The following is a 16099-nucleotide window of genomic DNA, read 5'->3' as shown; positions in this document are numbered from 1 at the left end:
AGTATGAAAGGGTGATTACATGCAAAAATGCTCACTAAGTCTGACCCAAAGTGACTTGACTGTAACCAGAGCCACCCCACCACTCCATTCGCCACTTGCTCTGCTGGAAAAAGGAACAAAATGGAAACAACCCCCTCATGTGGTACCTTTTTCTTCCACCCATAGCCACACCCCCCCCCTCCCTTCCCAGAAGTGAGTCCCTTACTTCCAACCCACAACGACGATGTGAATGGTATAGAATAACAACCTAGACACAACCACACAGCTCTAGGCTCCACACCCTCTTGGCTGCTACCTCTCACTGGGGAATAGGCTAGGGAGTGAGTAAGAAGTTTGGCAGGGACACTGTAAAGAAATAAAGAAAACTAGTAGCTTAGTGTAACTTACTTAGCATTAGTAACTAGATGTGCTGAAGCCTCAGGCTGAGAGCTGTGAATTTACACCAAGATACACTGAACTTTTACCTACTTAAGTAAAAGGAGGCCCCAGAGCCAGTTTGAGCCAGAAGATAAGGAAGCAAGGGAGGCGACTACCCCTGTCAGCATAAGATGGAGCCTTAGAGGTAAGAGAAGAAATGGGTTCACCTAGAGACAATGAGGAGACCCAATGAAGAACAAGACTACCACATACCATAATATTACTATTGGACTGAACTGTCACGTAAGGGGTGAGGGTTGTAAGGGTATAATTGCCCAAGGATTTTTTTTCAAGGTCCCTCTCCTGAAGCACCCAGCTCAAGCTGTATCTCATCACTGAACCAAATAACCTAATTTGCTAGATTCTGCCTGAGGCTCTGCTTGGGGAAACCTAGGGTAAAACCAAAAGGGAAAATGTCCATGTGAGTGTGTGTGTCTGGAGTCAACACAGGGTACCCATTGGTTCAGTGGAGCCATTCATCATGAACGGACTCTAAAGTCCTAGTGGTTGAAGTCTCAGATGGTATGAATGTAACTCCTTGCCTGAGTGTGAGATGAGGCCAGTTTCCCTAACAGACACAGATGGGACAGCTGACCTGAACTGGCCAGAGGGATATTCCATTCCATTCCATTCCATTCCATTCCATTCCATTCCATTCCATTCCATTCCATTCCATTCCATTCCATTCCATTCCATTCCATATAATGTCATGCTCAGAAATAGAATTTGAGGGAAAGGATGAGGGTTTCCTTTTTTTTTTTTGGGGGGGGGGGGGGGGGGCGGGAGGTCACTGTTGTTCAGAGACTGGCTGAACATCAGTCTACTTCTGGAAGGTGATGGGTAATTACCTTTGCATCACTTGTTATGGTTTTATTTTCTTTATCTTTCTCAAACCCTGAGTTAGCTTGCTTTTGCTCTTCCTATTTTCTCTGTGCCTTCTTTTTTTTTTGTGGGGGTGGGAGTGGGGTGGCATCTGAGCAAGTAGCTGTGTGGTGCCTAAGCTGCTGGTGAGGGGTAGACTACAAAAATATTTTCACACACTGTTTTAGGAAATATGTAATGGTGTCAATTTTTTATATATACTGTATTGTTTTTGCACGGCCTAGTTTTTGCTAGCAGGGGGGCCACAGAGAGATGGGTCCTGTGAGAAGCTACTGGAAGCTTCCACCATGTCCAGCAGAGCCAATCCCTGATGGCTCTAAAGATGGGCATGCTACTGGCCAAAACTGAGACAATTAGAGGTTGGTAATGCCTCTGTGATGACATATTTAAGAAGAAAATCAAAACAAAGTCACAGTTTTTCTTCTAGTGAAAGAAGAGGAGGAGGTGAAAATATGTGAGGGAAAACATCATAGCAACACCAAGGTCAGTGAAGAAGGAGGAGGTGCTCCAGGCACCGGAGCTGAGATTCTTCTGCAGGCCATGGTGAAGACCATGGTGAAGCAGACTGCCCCCCTGAAGCCCATGGGCCCATGGGGGATGCAGAGATCCACCCACAGCCTGTGGGGGAGGTGCCCATGCCAGAGCAGGTGGATTCCTGGAGGAGGCTGTGATCCAGTGGAAGACCCAGTGGAGAGAGGGGGCCTTTGCTTCCATCCTGGAGCAGCCTGTCCTTGGAGGACTGCACCCCTTGCAAAGAGAGACCCACGTCGCAGCAGTTTTGGGAGGACTAGGTGCCCGTGGGGGGAAATTCATGTTGCAGCAGGAGCAGTAGGACTGCTGCTTGTGAGAGTGGACCCACGCCAGAGAAGTTCACAGAGAACTGTCTCCCATGGGAAGGACCCCATGGCCTCACAGGGGAAGGACTCCTCTCGGTGGTGAACTGACCAAAACCCGCATGCACTGTCTCCCTGCGCTGTGGGTGGGAAGGAGGGAGGGGCTGGGGGGCAAAACGTGTTTTAAGGGCTTATTTTACTTCTCATTATCCTCCTCTGATTCTGTTAGTAATAAATTCACTTTGCAACCTTAATTTGAGCCTGTTTTGCCCCTGAATTTTTTTCTCCCAGTCCTTATCTCACTCATGAACCATTTGTAAATTTTTTTTCCATTTCTCCACCACCCAGCTGTAGCAGAAGATGGTGAGCAAGCGATTCTCATGGGTGCCTTGCGTTGGGCCAATGTCAAACTATTGAAATAATTACCAATATAGCCGGATGGGACGTGTCCGGGCTTGACTAGCCTCTGCTGCTTGACCAAAAGGCATCAACTGCAGTTTTTTTCACCTCAGAGACACCTCTGGCTAAGCTGGATGCTGCAGCTGGACGCTAGAGACAAGTCCAGACATGCAGAGCTCCGGTTTACCTCTGTTGGAGATGCTTGAAGGCAAGGTGAAGCAAAAGGAGTTGGATTCTGTTAGAGGGTTTTGATCCAGAGTTTTATTCTGACACGCAAGCTTCTGAATTCCATAACAGCTCTAAGAGAACCTCTCGAACTGTGTGGTTCCTGGCTCTTTTAACCCCAGGGAGAGGGGGCAGGAAGGGGTAGAGATCCCACCAACCAGGTGCAGGACAGGTAGGTATCAGGTGAAAGGGCACCTGGGTGGGCCAATGGCCCCCCCAGGGATGCAAGCCATCTTTTGAACTCTGCCAATCACTTGATGCCCTTCTGGAATGTCAGGATTGACACACAGCACTCAGCAGGGGTCAGGGTGGGGGAAAGGAGAGGTGATTGGCACCTGGGAAGGATCGGGATACCTGAGACAAACTATGACATCACACCGCAACATCTCCCCCTTGTTTTGTTTAAAATGAAGAGGACTGGGTTTGGGGTGCAGAATGCTTGCCAAACCACGGTTGGTAAATTAGTTCCTCCTCTTCAGGAGGGTCACTGTTTTCCACTGAGGCTTCCATGTCATCCATTGGAGCACTAAGGGCTTCCAAATGGTAGACTTCAGGAGGGGGAGATGAGCTTCAAATTAACTTGTACACTATGCGCTTGATCAGCCCAAAAACCATGCTAACAACTACAATAACAATAACTAAAATAAACAGTACTAAAACCACAGTTTTCAGAATGGATCCCAACCAGCCCGAAAGTCCCCAGCCTTTGAACAGTTCACTCATCCAGTTGTCCGTTTCTCTCTTGATTTTGTCACCATGGTTTTCATCTTGTCAATCTTGGCATGGACGTTCTCCGCTTTTGATGAAAAGTTGAGGCAGCAGAGACCTTCAAATTCTTCACAGCGATGGTTGTGCAGAAGGAGCAGATAGTCTATGGCTGCCCTGTTTTGAATGGTGGCTTGACTGGTAATTTCCTCGTCTGATAAGAGTTCACTCAGGGCAGTAGAAGTGAGGTTTGCCTGTTCTGCAACCCAACATTTCAATCGGCCTAATTCCCCCATGCTTTTTGCTGCCGAGATCCACGGCAGAAGGACTGTAATTGCGGTGGCTTCAAGTCTGGACCAGTGAACAATTTCCGAATTACATGCTGGATCTAATTGTGTTAGGTCTCTTTTTTGGATAGCCAATGTATGTGTGTTGTTTTATATTTGCCAATGTATTAGATTTGTTTGATTTGGGGTAAACAGGCTCAGCTTGCTGAAGGTGCATGGACCTCCGAGCAGACGAGGAGGGAGACCTGCCCGTGCTCTGTCTCCACATATTAAAAACACCCCTTTTGGGAGTTCACGGGGCTTATAATCAACACCTGACAAGTGCATGACTGGGACTGAATTTTTGCACCAGTTTTTGTCTGTGTAGTGTGGGTTGCTAGGGTCAGGATAGGTATTTTGTTTAGCTTAATGATATTGTAACTGGAAATTGAATTTAAAGTGAATGCAAAAGGTTGCATTCATGGAGCCTAAGAGATGGAACTCTTGTGGCTCTCTTTTTGGCACCAGTAACTGTCTTGCCCACTGCTGCCAAAACAGTAAAGGATTGTCAGCAGGGTAGCGACCAGGAGGAGGTGCGAGTGAGTTAACTTCATTTAAAGCATTCCACATTTCGTTTGGGAACTCTGAGGATTTAAAGGGAACTCCCATCAGAGGGGTTGTCAGGGGGTCAGAGGCTGTTGCTGTGGAGAGACAGATGTGATCTTGTCCAAGGGCTTTGGCCAAGGTGGTCCATACGTTTGTTTTGGGCTGAGGGACTATCCAGGAGATCGCTGGTGGAATGATCATGAGTAGGATGAGGAGCAGACTCGGTCTCATGGTATCTTGAGACTGCACACGAACAGCGGGATCTAGACTGGTGAAAGGAAACTTTAAATAGAAATATATTACAAACTATTCCAGATAGGAGGCTTAAATGGAATTTCTTCCAGGGAACGTGCACGGCGTTTCCTTCTCCAGGCAGCATTAGCAACTTGGGATGCTTCTGTAGACTTCCCTGAGACCTTGGGGATGTAGGGCCTTACCCATTTGGAAGGAACCCACTTTAAACCCGAGGGGGTGGACACACAGGCATATCCATGTCCCCATGTAACCAATTTGTAAGGTCCCACTGTCTTCCAAGTCTCAGCGTCCTTTACTAAGACTGGAGGCTTTTCTTTCACTGACATCTGACTGCTCCCCCCAAAATGGCATACGATGGGTGGATTCAGGCTGTCAAAGGACCAGTTCAGAAAATTGATTGTGAACAGTGCCCTGGACAACCGGATGTGGGGAGGTTCCACTTTCAGGACCTGATGTTGCTGGTCCAGGACTCTTTTGATATCACAGTGAGTCCTTTCTACTATGGCTTGACCTGTAGGGGAGTAGGGGATGCCAGTCTTGTGCTCTACTCCCCATTGCTGCAGGCAGCTCTTGAATTCCTTGGATTTGTAAGAGGGCCCGTTATCAGTTTTCAACTCCTTGGGGATGCCCATGAAAGAAAGAGCCTGTAGGAGGTGCTTTATGGCATCAGAAGATGATTCTCCTGTGTGGGCAGAGGCATAGACTGCTCCAGAAAAGGTATCTGTACTAACATGGACATATTTTTGCCGTCCGAATGACTGTATGTATGTTACATCTGTTTGCCACAGTTCACAACTGTTCAGCCCCCTTGGGTTTGCTCCTGCGCTCATTGTAGGAGTGCATGTTGTTGGCAATTGGGGCATGTGGCCACAATCGCTTTGGCCTGTTCTCAAGTGATGTGAAACTGACTAACTAGGCCAGGTGCATTTTGGTGGAAAAGCTGATTTTTGCCTGTTCAAAAACATTTGGGAGAGTGGCCATCTCTGCAGGCGCAGCAAGAGCATCTGCCCTTCTTTTGCCTTCAGCCATAAACCCTGGCAAGTCGGTGTGTGACCTGACGTGCATCACATAAAATGGTTGCTCTCGGTGGGAAACTAACTTTACAAGTTTTGAAAGCAATTTGAAAAGTGCGATATTAGACACTTCTTGCAGTATTGCTTGATCTGCTCTGGATACTACTCCTGCCATGTATGCAGAGTCTGTAATCAGATTGATTGGTTCTGAGAACCTTTCAAAAGCCCTAACAACTGCAGCCAACTCAGGAACCTGAGGTGAACCTTCCACCTCAGCAATGTCCGTCTCCCACTGCTGGGTTTGAGGATCCTTCCAAGTCATAACGGACTTGTGGGATCTCCCAGATGCGTCTGTAAAGACAGTCAGAGCCTTCCTTAAAGGTCTCTTACTTTGAACACTTCTCAATTTCAGAGTAAATTGAACTTCTTGTTCAAAAATTTTGTGGGCAGGCCAATGGACAGAAATTTGTCCTGAGTAGGAATCTAGAGGAAACTGCAACGCTTCATTTTCCCAAAGCAATTGTTCCAATATTTTCTTAGTATTTTGGCCCGATTTTAACTCGATTGGAATGTGAATGCACTCAAAGTCACATCCTGCCAGCTCCCTGATCTGAGTCCTAGCTTTCCGGATCAGTTCTGCTACTAGCTCTTGGGACTTTGTCATTCTCTTGGACCTTTGGTGACTCAGGAAAACCCACTCTATGATCAAGAGAGGGTCCCTCTGGTCTTGGCCCTTTTTAGGTGTTTCCTTTGCCTTAGGTGTTTGTTTTTCCTCCCACTGGAAGATGATTCCATGGTGGTGTGGCAACTTACCTGAGATGATAAATTTGAATGGCAGGTCAGGCCGACATTGGTTGGCCTGTCTTGTGGACAGTGCTGTCTGAACTTTTTCTAGAGCTTTCTGTGCCTCTGGGGTAATAGCCCTAGGAGAAGTCGGGTCCTCTCCCCCTTTCAATAAATTGAAAAAGAGGGGCAAGGTCTTCGTCAGTCAGACCTAGCCAGGGCCTTACCCAATTTAAAGACCTGCACAATTTGTGGACATTTGTCCTGGTTTAGGGCAAATTTGGGAGAGAATCCCCAAAAAGGGCTTCTCCAAACAAGAAACCCACACAGCCCCTCCCCTCAACCAGTTCTGGAAGAATTCCTCTGAGAGAGGTGGAAAGAACCTGTTTATTTGACAAGCACAGCACCCCCCGGCACACAAAATGAACAATACTGGATGACACCACTCCTTCACCACTCTGAAAAAGATGACAAATTCAGAAAGTCTCTCCTGGGTGTGGTCGCTATCAGTCCCTCCGGCGCTGGGGCAGCTGCTGCAGGCCACAGGGTGCAAACTCACGGTGTTTCCAAAATCCCAGTCCGGAGCGGGTTCGGCAGGTCCACACAGGGAAAGCAGTCCAGAAAGGAATTTGGACTGTTTAGCTAAATTAACTAATGAGAAGAGGGGGAAAAAAGCAAGAGCAAGCAAAGCAGAAGCAAAGCAGAAGCAAGAGCAAAGGCAAAAAGCAGGGCAAAAAGCAAAAAAAGCAGCACTAAGTCCTGGTGCTATCTGTATGTCTCACCGAGTGGCTGATAAGAGGCCCAAAACAAAACTTTCACTCTGCCAGTCTTAAAGGCACAGAACATAATATCCATCATAAATTACACACACAAATGGGAATAACAGTCACCCTAGGACACAAGGGTCTTGATCTTCGTTTTGATTTCTAATTTTTGAGGAACAATGGTCCTATTTCAAATTTCTAAGCCCAAATACGTCCAAGGTGGCATCTTTTGAATTTTCCTTTCCTGGAGCTCGAACCCTGCAACAATCAATGCATCGATCATTAGGCCAAGTGCGTGGGTGAGTAAATCATCATTGGGGGCACACACAAGGATATCATCTATATAATGATAGATGATGGCCTTTTCTGCGGCTGCACGCACAGGGGACAGCAGGGAAGAGACATACCACTGGCAGATCAATGGCAAGACTTTTAGTCCCTGAGGAAGAACTTTCCAATAGTACCTTTTCATCGGGGCTTCCATGTTGATGGTAGGGACTGAGAATGTGAAATGCGGTGCATTGTCTATATGTAGGGGAATTTGGAAAAAACAATCTTTCATATTATTAACAGCCAATTTCCAGTCTTGGGGAAGCATCGCTGGGGATGGCATACCAGGTTGGAGAGAGCCCATATCTTCAATGAAATCATTAATTTGTCGGAGGTCATGGAGGAGCCGCCATCTCTTTTTTTTCAGCCTTCTGGATGACAAACACTGGAGAGTTCCACGGGCACATGGTCTCCACAATGTGACCCTTTTTCAGTTGCTCTTCTACTAGCTCCTTGAGCGCCTTCAGTTTCTGTTTACTGAGCGGCCACTGTGCTACCCAAACTGGTGTGTCTGTCTTCCAATTCAGTTTTTGGGTAGGGTGCTTTTCAGTGACCGCTGCCCAAAAATCCTGTGGAGTCTGGAATATCAATTGTGACTCCCCAGTGGGCCATTAAATCTCTCCCTAACAATGGTTCTGGATAATCTAACACAAACGGACATATATTTGCTAATTGTCCATTTGGCCCCTCAATTTGGACGATGCTCTTGGATTGCCTTGCCAATTGCATGCCCCCTACACCTCGAATGTGACCAGCCAGGTTTTGCAAAGGCCAATGTGCTGGCCAGTCCTGTGCTGGGATCACTGTGCAGTCTGCACCCATGTCTATGAGCATCTCAATGCACTTTGACTCCCCTCCCCCACTGACATTACACGAGATTTTGGGTTTGTCCTATCAATAGCTTGGACCTGGGCGACTGTGGGCCCTTGTTTTTCAAGGTAACTTGAGTTGCCTTCACATAAACTCGGCACTAGGATGGCTTGTGCAACGATTTGTCCTTTGGGAAGAAAGAGGGGTGGGTGGAAACAGTGCAGCCTGAGAACGAATTACTCAGGGTCTGATGTTGTCATTCCTGGAGCAATTTCTATCTCTTGTGGTGTGTGTTTGGTGTCCCCAATGAGGATGTACTTACAGTGATTTTGGTGCCAAGTACCCTGCTGTTGTGGGTTTATGGAGACAAAATGCCAGTCAGTGTCTTTCAGGTGTAGTGGTTCTGTCAGCTGCAACCTGAAAGGCTCATTGACAGAAATAGGGGTTAGAACAGGTTCGCTTAAGTTAGAGCAAAGGTTATTTGGTGTCACATCTGATACTGGATCAGCAAAAGTGGTCCTTGAAGCATCTGATTCACTTAGAGAAATAGGGATGTTACCGCGCGCTTGGTTTATTTTGTTTCCCTCATTCCCTTGGCCTACTCTTTTTGTGTCTGAGCACCTGGCAGGCCGGCGCTCCCCATTCAGTTTTTTTGTTGTTGTTGACCCTTTTGTAGTTCTCCTCCCCTGCTATTTTTAAATTCATCAAATTGCTTTTTCAGGGGACACTGGTTACTCCAGTGCCCAAGATTGTTGCAAAGCAGTCATGGCTTTGTGGGGTCAGCCATTGCTGGTCTTCGCTGCTGCCCAGTGTGCCGCTGTGCTGAGGGAATGGGTGCAGGGCTGGCAACGGCAATTCACTGTGGTGGTCTTGGCAGCAGCTTTGGTCTGGTGTCTTCAGCTACACTCATCAGAGGCACTTTCCTGTTACAGACTAGAAGCATATCTTTTAGTGAAGGGGGGCGGTTCTAGAGGTAAGCTTAAAATTGCTGCTCGACACTGTTCATTGGTATTTGTAAATGCCATTTCCTCTAAAACCTCTTTCCTTGCATTCTCTTTTTTAACTTGGATTTCAATAGCTCTAGTTAACCTTTCTACAAATTTCAAAAAAGGCTCTGATGGTAGCTGCTTGATCTTACTATATGGCTTGGATGGGTCTTCAGGTTGGAGGGTAAAGAAGGCTTTTTCAGCAGCATCTTTGCCTCTGTCAAGTGCTTTTACAGGAATTACAGCAGCCTGGATCAGGGCTAAAGACCACTGGCCCTCACCAGAGAGATGCTCAATGGTAATTGGCATGCCACTGGTATCTTTTGCTGTGTTTGGATCAGCATGCAAGTCTGGGAGAGCCTCCTTTAGCAGTTGTTTCAACGCCAATTCCTACAATTTGAATTCTGTAGAGGTCATGAGGCACGAAAAAAGCTTTTTTAAATCATGTGGGACTACCCAGTTCGGAATTTAAAAGGCCACAGAAGTATGGGCTAAGTCAGCCATACTCTTTGTGTGCTTTGCAGATTTCTCTCATAATTTCTCATCCAAAAGCTTTCCAGTCAGCAGTTGGGGCTCCTCCCCCTTGCCCTGCATGCTGATATGTAACAGGGGGGAATGAGAAAGTGGGACCCTGTATTGGGTTTGCGGTTCCCTGCTCCGTATCCTTTGAATTGGAAGCATTGGGATCGCAGGTGCAGCTATGGGGACAAGCAGTGGGCATGCCCCCACTGTGGGAACCCGGGCAGGGGGTGGGGATACCGTGGGAACAGGGCGCGGGATGGGAGCTGGCAGGGGGCAGGGATGCCTGGTGACATCACGTCGGCAGACATCCCCAGGGAGGGGTAGAGGGGCAGAGATGAGGAAGTGGCAGGTAAGGTGGGGGGAGGGAAGGTGTCACGAAGATCAGGAGGGGTGGGGGATGGGGAAGGATTTTTGGGATGCTTAGGGGAATCATGGGAAGAAGGAGACCAGGTATGGCATGGTGCCACGTGGCATCCTCCATTTTCTTGGCCCCCTGGGGTCTGGGAGCCATTTTGGGGGTCACTGCTCTCCGAAAAGCTAACATGTGCTCTGGGTTTCTGAGCAGGGGACACAGGGGTTTGGGGACAATTCCACGCGGTCTGGCCAGAACTTTTTGGACAGGGGAACTCAGGCATTTTAAGGTGCTCAGGGAGCCGGCTTCCCTGGGCATGAGCAGAGTCTGCTCTCTTTAAAATACCAAGTTTTGGGGTACAGGGTTCAGGGCTGGGGGGGGGGGGAGAAACAGGAAGAGCAGAGGTACATTTCTCATTTGGCTTTTTCTCCACTTCCCTTTGCTTGAGTAAGACTGATCGAACTTGTAAACTCCAAAACACAAATTTAGCTGAGGACGTGTGCCCAGACTTTCCCAAGGTTATCAATTCATGCCCTGCTTTGTCCCAGAATTGGATATTGTAGACTTGTTCAGGAGAAATTTGTGGGAAGAGTAGAAAAACCCACTTTAAAAACTGTTTCAATTTTCCCTTAGAAAACGTTACATTTCCACTAACTAAAATTCCAACAATCTGATAATACACTCCTTTTTGTGCTGTGCTTAGCTTAGAGTGCATTTTAGATGTAAAAGGCACAGCACAATCTCCCGCCGACCGAAAACAAAACCAAATAGCTACTGATTTCCAAAAACCGCGGTTAAGAAGTGAAGACATGCAGACTTTTAACCCTAAACAGCGCAGCAGTCCTTGCTGATTTTAAAAGTGCCGTTGGCAGTGGCATGGAATCAGAACTCGCCACGCAGCGCTGGGGGAGAGACAGAGCCCCCCACCCGCGCCGCACGGCAAAGCCGAAACTGGAGCTGCCCCGCACCGAGAAAGCCCGAAAGCCGAGCCAAGAGCCCCCCCGCCGGCGCAGGAAAGCCCGAAAGCCAAGCCGGCGCCACGCCGCTGCAAAGTTAAGGGGCAGAGAGAGAGCCCCCCCGCTCCTCTGAGCCGGTGCCATGGTGCAAACTTGCTGCTGCGCAAGTTCTAAAATTTAGCGGTGCCACGCCGCTATGGCCTATGTTTAACGCACTATCAGTCTCGCCCCATGGGGCTACGCAGCCTTTATGTGCTCTGAAAAAGACCAAAAAAGAAGAGATCTCTCAGCAGATACTGTATTTGAGCTTCTACTCCTTTATGGAGCAGATATACTCACCCGAAAACGGTGCTGTCGGTGTTGTGGTCCGGCAGGGTTTTTTCTCTTCACCTGAATAGGACCCCTCAGGCAGGAGGAGCTACCCTATTCCCCTCTCGAAATTCGCTCACCAAAAAGGAGCTGCACTTTCCAGAGGCACAGAACGTCCCCGAGGCTTCTGTGGGATAAGTCCCCAAGTCTATGTCGTCAAAGCTCTTCCAGTGGACACTAAGCTGCTTTAAAGTCTCTGCATGGTCTCTCTTGAGGTTCTGGGAGCTCCGGAGTGTCTTCTCAGGGCTGCAGGATCGGAGCAGCCCCACATTGGGCGCCAGTATATTGGAATAATTACCAATATAGCCGGATGGGACGTGTCCGGGCTTGACTAGCCTCTGCTGCTTGACCAAAAGGCGGCAACTGCGGTGTTTTCACCTCAGAGACACCTCTGGCTAAGCTGGATGCTGCAGCTGGACGCTAGAGACAAGTCCAGACATGCAGAGCTCCGGTTTACCTCTGTTGGAGATGCTTGAAGGCAAGGTGAAGCAAAAGGAGTTGGATTCTGTTAGAGGGTTTTGATCCAGAGTTTTATTCTGACACGCAAGCTTCTGAATTCCATAACAGCTCTAAGAGAACCTCTCGAACTGCGTGGTTGCTGGCTCTTTTAACCCCGGGGAGAGGGGGCAAGAAGGGGTAGAGATCCTACCAACCAGGTGCAGGGCGGGTAGGTATCAGGTGAAAGGGCACCTGGGTGGGCCAATGGTCCCCCAGGGATGCCAGGCATCCTTTGACCTCTGCCAATCACTCGATGCCCTTCTAGAATGTCAGGATTGACAGACAGCACTCAGTAGGGGTCAGGGTGGGGGAAAGGAGAGGTGATTGGCATCTGGGAAGGATCGGGATACCTGAGACAAACTATGACATCACACCGCAACATCAAACCACAACATATACCTAAATGCAACTTTACCTACAGTCAGTTTTATCAATGCATTTTATATGCAGTAGATAAATAGGTAACCATATCTGTTATCCAAATTTCATTTTTACAGTGCTCTATTACTTGAACACAAACTTAGTTTCTATGGAGAATCTATTGGCAGCTTGATTATTTTAAAACTTATTTTTCAAGTTTAAAAATAACATTCATGGTAGCCTTACATTACACACAAGCCCAATCAATATATGGTATAAAACGGTGTAATAGATGCATGCATGTCTGATAGAGTGATAATAAATTTACTAAATTCTTATTGTGCCCTTTTGTAATCATTTTAAAAAAGCATTGTGATTTGCTTGGATGGATACACAATCCTTGAAGGAAGAATTATTTAGACTGAATCTGTGGCACATTAAGAATAAAGCTGACAAGATCCGTTCTGCATATTCTTTTGACATGATTCCAGCAAGAGAAAGAGCATGGTATAAAAAGTATATAGGAAAGATTGTTCTTACCATAACCGTCAAAATCTGGAAACTGTAAATACATGTTTAAGTGGTTGAAAAAGTCAAAATCATAAAAATTGTAACCACTCAGAAATTACTGTAAGAAATGTTATGCAGTTAGATGTAGCTGTAAAAATAATGCCTATCTTTCCTTGTCGGTTGGTAATTCTTTTCCAACAAGACAGAAGAACTTTGGCATTTGCAGGTTGTCCTGGTTTAGGGCAAATTTGGGAGAAAACCTGCAAAGGGGTTCCTCTAGAAAGCAAATTCAAGTGGCTCCTCCCCCAACTGGATCAGGAAAAGATTTCCTTGGAGAAAAGTGGAAAAAACTTTATTTGACAAGCAAAGCATTCACCAGCACAAAAAAAAAAACCACAAAAATATTAAACAATAAAACCAAAGAGATGACAAACTGAAGAAATCCACTTCATGGGCTGTAGCTCGGCTCACTCAGTCTATCAGTCCCTCCAGCGCTGGAAATGCTACAGCCCAGGCCAGGCCCTGGGGGGCCACAGGTGTGAGCTGATGGTGCTCTTCTGGGTGTTCAGTCCAGAGCAGGTTTAAACAGTTCCAAGAAAAAGAAACACTAGAGTCTAGGGAACTTCTCTGCCTCAGCTAGCTAAAAACTAGCTAAAAAGCAAAAGAGAGCTCTGTCCTGGTGTCTGTCTGTCTGTAGACAACACAGACCAGGAGCAGGAATGTGGAGGAATGTGGAGGAGTGAGTGCAGTTTCTGAAAACAAACTGCATGCTTCTCTCTTTCCCCCCCCCCTTCCCTCTCAGAACTAGTCTTAAAGGTGCAAAACTTATTCATGGGCTAAACAGACCAATGGGGATACAATCATCATAAAGTCACCCCAGGACACAGGTGTTCAAAATAATTTTCAAAGTTACTACAGTCACAGCATTTTCTTTGCAAAAGGTAAACTGTACACCAAGGCTCAGAGGCTGTAAAAACTGGTTCCAAGTGGAAAAAAGTGCAAATATCCTGCACAGATAGCTTAAAGAGCTGCTGGTTCAATCATTTGCTAACAGAATCTTTGTTTTCTTTTTTGCATAGTTCACACATCACTGGGAACGTGACAGGGTGTGTGATTTTTGGCAAGAGCAAAAAAAGTGATACCTGTGTAAGTTGCCATGTTAGACATGCTGGATCCATGCAGAATTCAGGTAGAAGGCTGCTACCTGATGTTATTAGACAATGAATATTGATGTTGTTTTTGTTGAAGCAGTTCTGTAATAGCCAACAGCTTCTTAAGAACATGCTGTAGAAAAAAATACAAAAAAACACACAAACAACAAAAAACCCCAGTACAACCCTACATTAGCAACTAGAAAAACCAACACCCATCTTGCTTGAGAAACATCTTCAACATTACCCTACCAGACTTAGAATTAGGTGGTTTAAAATATATTTAAATCCACAGCCCCCACACCCCCTCTCCCCAGCTCCAGTTTCACAGTCACTAAGACATTACTTCAAAAGGCAACTGTAAAACAGCAATATGCAATTTATCTGCAGCCACGGAAACCCATTAAGTCTTGCCAACTAAACCTGAAAGTTTGAAAATGAAACAGTTCTATCTCTTAATAACAACCTGTAAACCAAAAATCTATTCTTGGGTATTTTTCCTATGTGAAAGTACAGAACTGGGCCAAGAACATGAAAATAACTCTGGTGGGGAAAAAAAAAAGGTGATAATACAATTCACTACTGCACAAGCAGAAGCACCCTCTAACTTTCTGAAAACCTGGGCATTAAACTTGAACAAATGCAACTGAACATACAAAACAGGCTGAGAAATAGTATTGCTAATGCACTGTCAGGAGTTCAATAACTTTTTCATTATAGTAGAACTGTGTTTAGCTACAACAGGTTGATGATAAACATTAGGGCACTTATAGGTGAAAAAAAGAAAAAAGATTCAGGAGGTTTTTTTATGAAAACACATGAGGAGAAATTACTCCTCTGAAGTAGAAATATAAGTGTATTGAGAAAACAGTGTCGCATTTATGACCCTTAACTGCTACAGATGCAGGCCTTGTGAAAGAAATTCTCTCCCTTATCTGTGAGCAATACATATTTAATACTAAAATCTTCTACTATCCTGACTTGCCAGTCTAGCCATCATCTTTGCTTTGTAAAGACTAGAAGTAGCTGTGAATTATGAACTTGAACATGATTGATTTTTTCCTCTCATATGCCCCTGAAGAAGCAAATTTTAGTAGTTCTTAAACTATGATGTAGTGTTATCTCATTTTAAATTCCTTGATCTTTCTTCTGCCAAAGCTAATTGAATACAAATATATTTTCACCATCTGCAAAATTGCCATAAGTGTTCCCAGTAATACCCTTATTTAAAAAAAACATTACTGCAAAAAAAATACATTATTTGAGTGCGGTAATCTGTGGTTTTCCTGGGCCTTATATGAGTCCAATCCGGCTAGCTTAAGACTCTAGCCCACACGGACCCGCATAGACGGAGGTAAAAGACGAGAGGCGCTCTTCTCCACGAGGGTGCAAGTATCCTGTTTATTGGCTTGGGGCAGGACACAGGCGATGGGTCCCCCAGGTAAAAAAGAGGGGTTGGAACTCTCACACAGGAGGTTTTATACCCTAGGGGATGGGGGCGGGGGAGAGGACTGGAGCCAATGGGATGCCATTGGGGAGGGGCAAATTACCTATGGGACAGACCAGGTGTGTATAACAGGAAGGGTGTGTGAGGGGGAGACCATGTGATAAGGGAGGGGGAAAACCCATTACTTTACCCAACATGCTCAGTAGAAATTGCCCATCACCAATGCAACAACAACTAAATAAACTATTTAGTGCAATACAACATTTGAGAAACATCTACTGAGATGAAATATAGATTTATCATCTATTTGGGTTTAAATTAAGGCCTTGAAAGAGTCAGGATATAGGAAGCTCAGTCTTCAAACCATGACAATAATAAGAAATCTGATTTCAAGAAATAATTTTGAAGCAATTCAATTAACAACTATTTTTAAAACCGCATCTTCAACATGAGTCATTAAATAGTTTGAGCTAATACTGATTAAATGTAAGGAAGACCATCTCTAAACCAAAAGGCTTTCCATAGTACAACTGCCCCTGTCCCCAAATCATTAGCATTAAAAAGAGAATAGTACTTAAATTATCTCCTGCACAGCACAGTACACTAGTCAAGCATACCAAAACATGTTACTGTGCAATAAGTAGGATTGGCAACTTGAAG

General features: G+C 45.9%; 2 protein-coding genes across 3 annotated transcripts in view; one reads left to right on the top strand and one right to left on the bottom strand.

Annotated features, from left to right (window-relative positions):
* Nucleotides 1-16099, top strand: part of LOC127060968 (uncharacterized) — a 1003595-nt gene that overhangs the window by 650903 nt on the left and 336593 nt on the right. The gene's annotated exons all lie outside the window — the stretch shown is intronic.
* LOC103824743 (ras GTPase-activating protein 1-like) overlaps nucleotides 6754-16099 on the bottom strand; it is a 129483-nt gene continuing 120137 nt past the window's right edge. The window contains exon 25 of the mRNA XM_050986341.1: nucleotides 6754-14125. Coding sequence (XP_050842298.1) covers nucleotides 14042-14125 — 84 coding nt within the window. The 3' untranslated portion in view covers nucleotides 6754-14041. The remainder of the gene's footprint in view (nucleotides 14126-16099) is intronic.

This window comes from Serinus canaria, chromosome W (genome assembly GCF_022539315.1).
Source record: "Serinus canaria isolate serCan28SL12 chromosome W, serCan2020, whole genome shotgun sequence".
NCBI lineage: Eukaryota > Metazoa > Chordata > Aves > Passeriformes > Fringillidae > Serinus > Serinus canaria.
The sequence above is the reverse complement of the archived record's forward strand: the minus strand, read 5'-3'. Positions and strand labels throughout refer to the sequence as shown.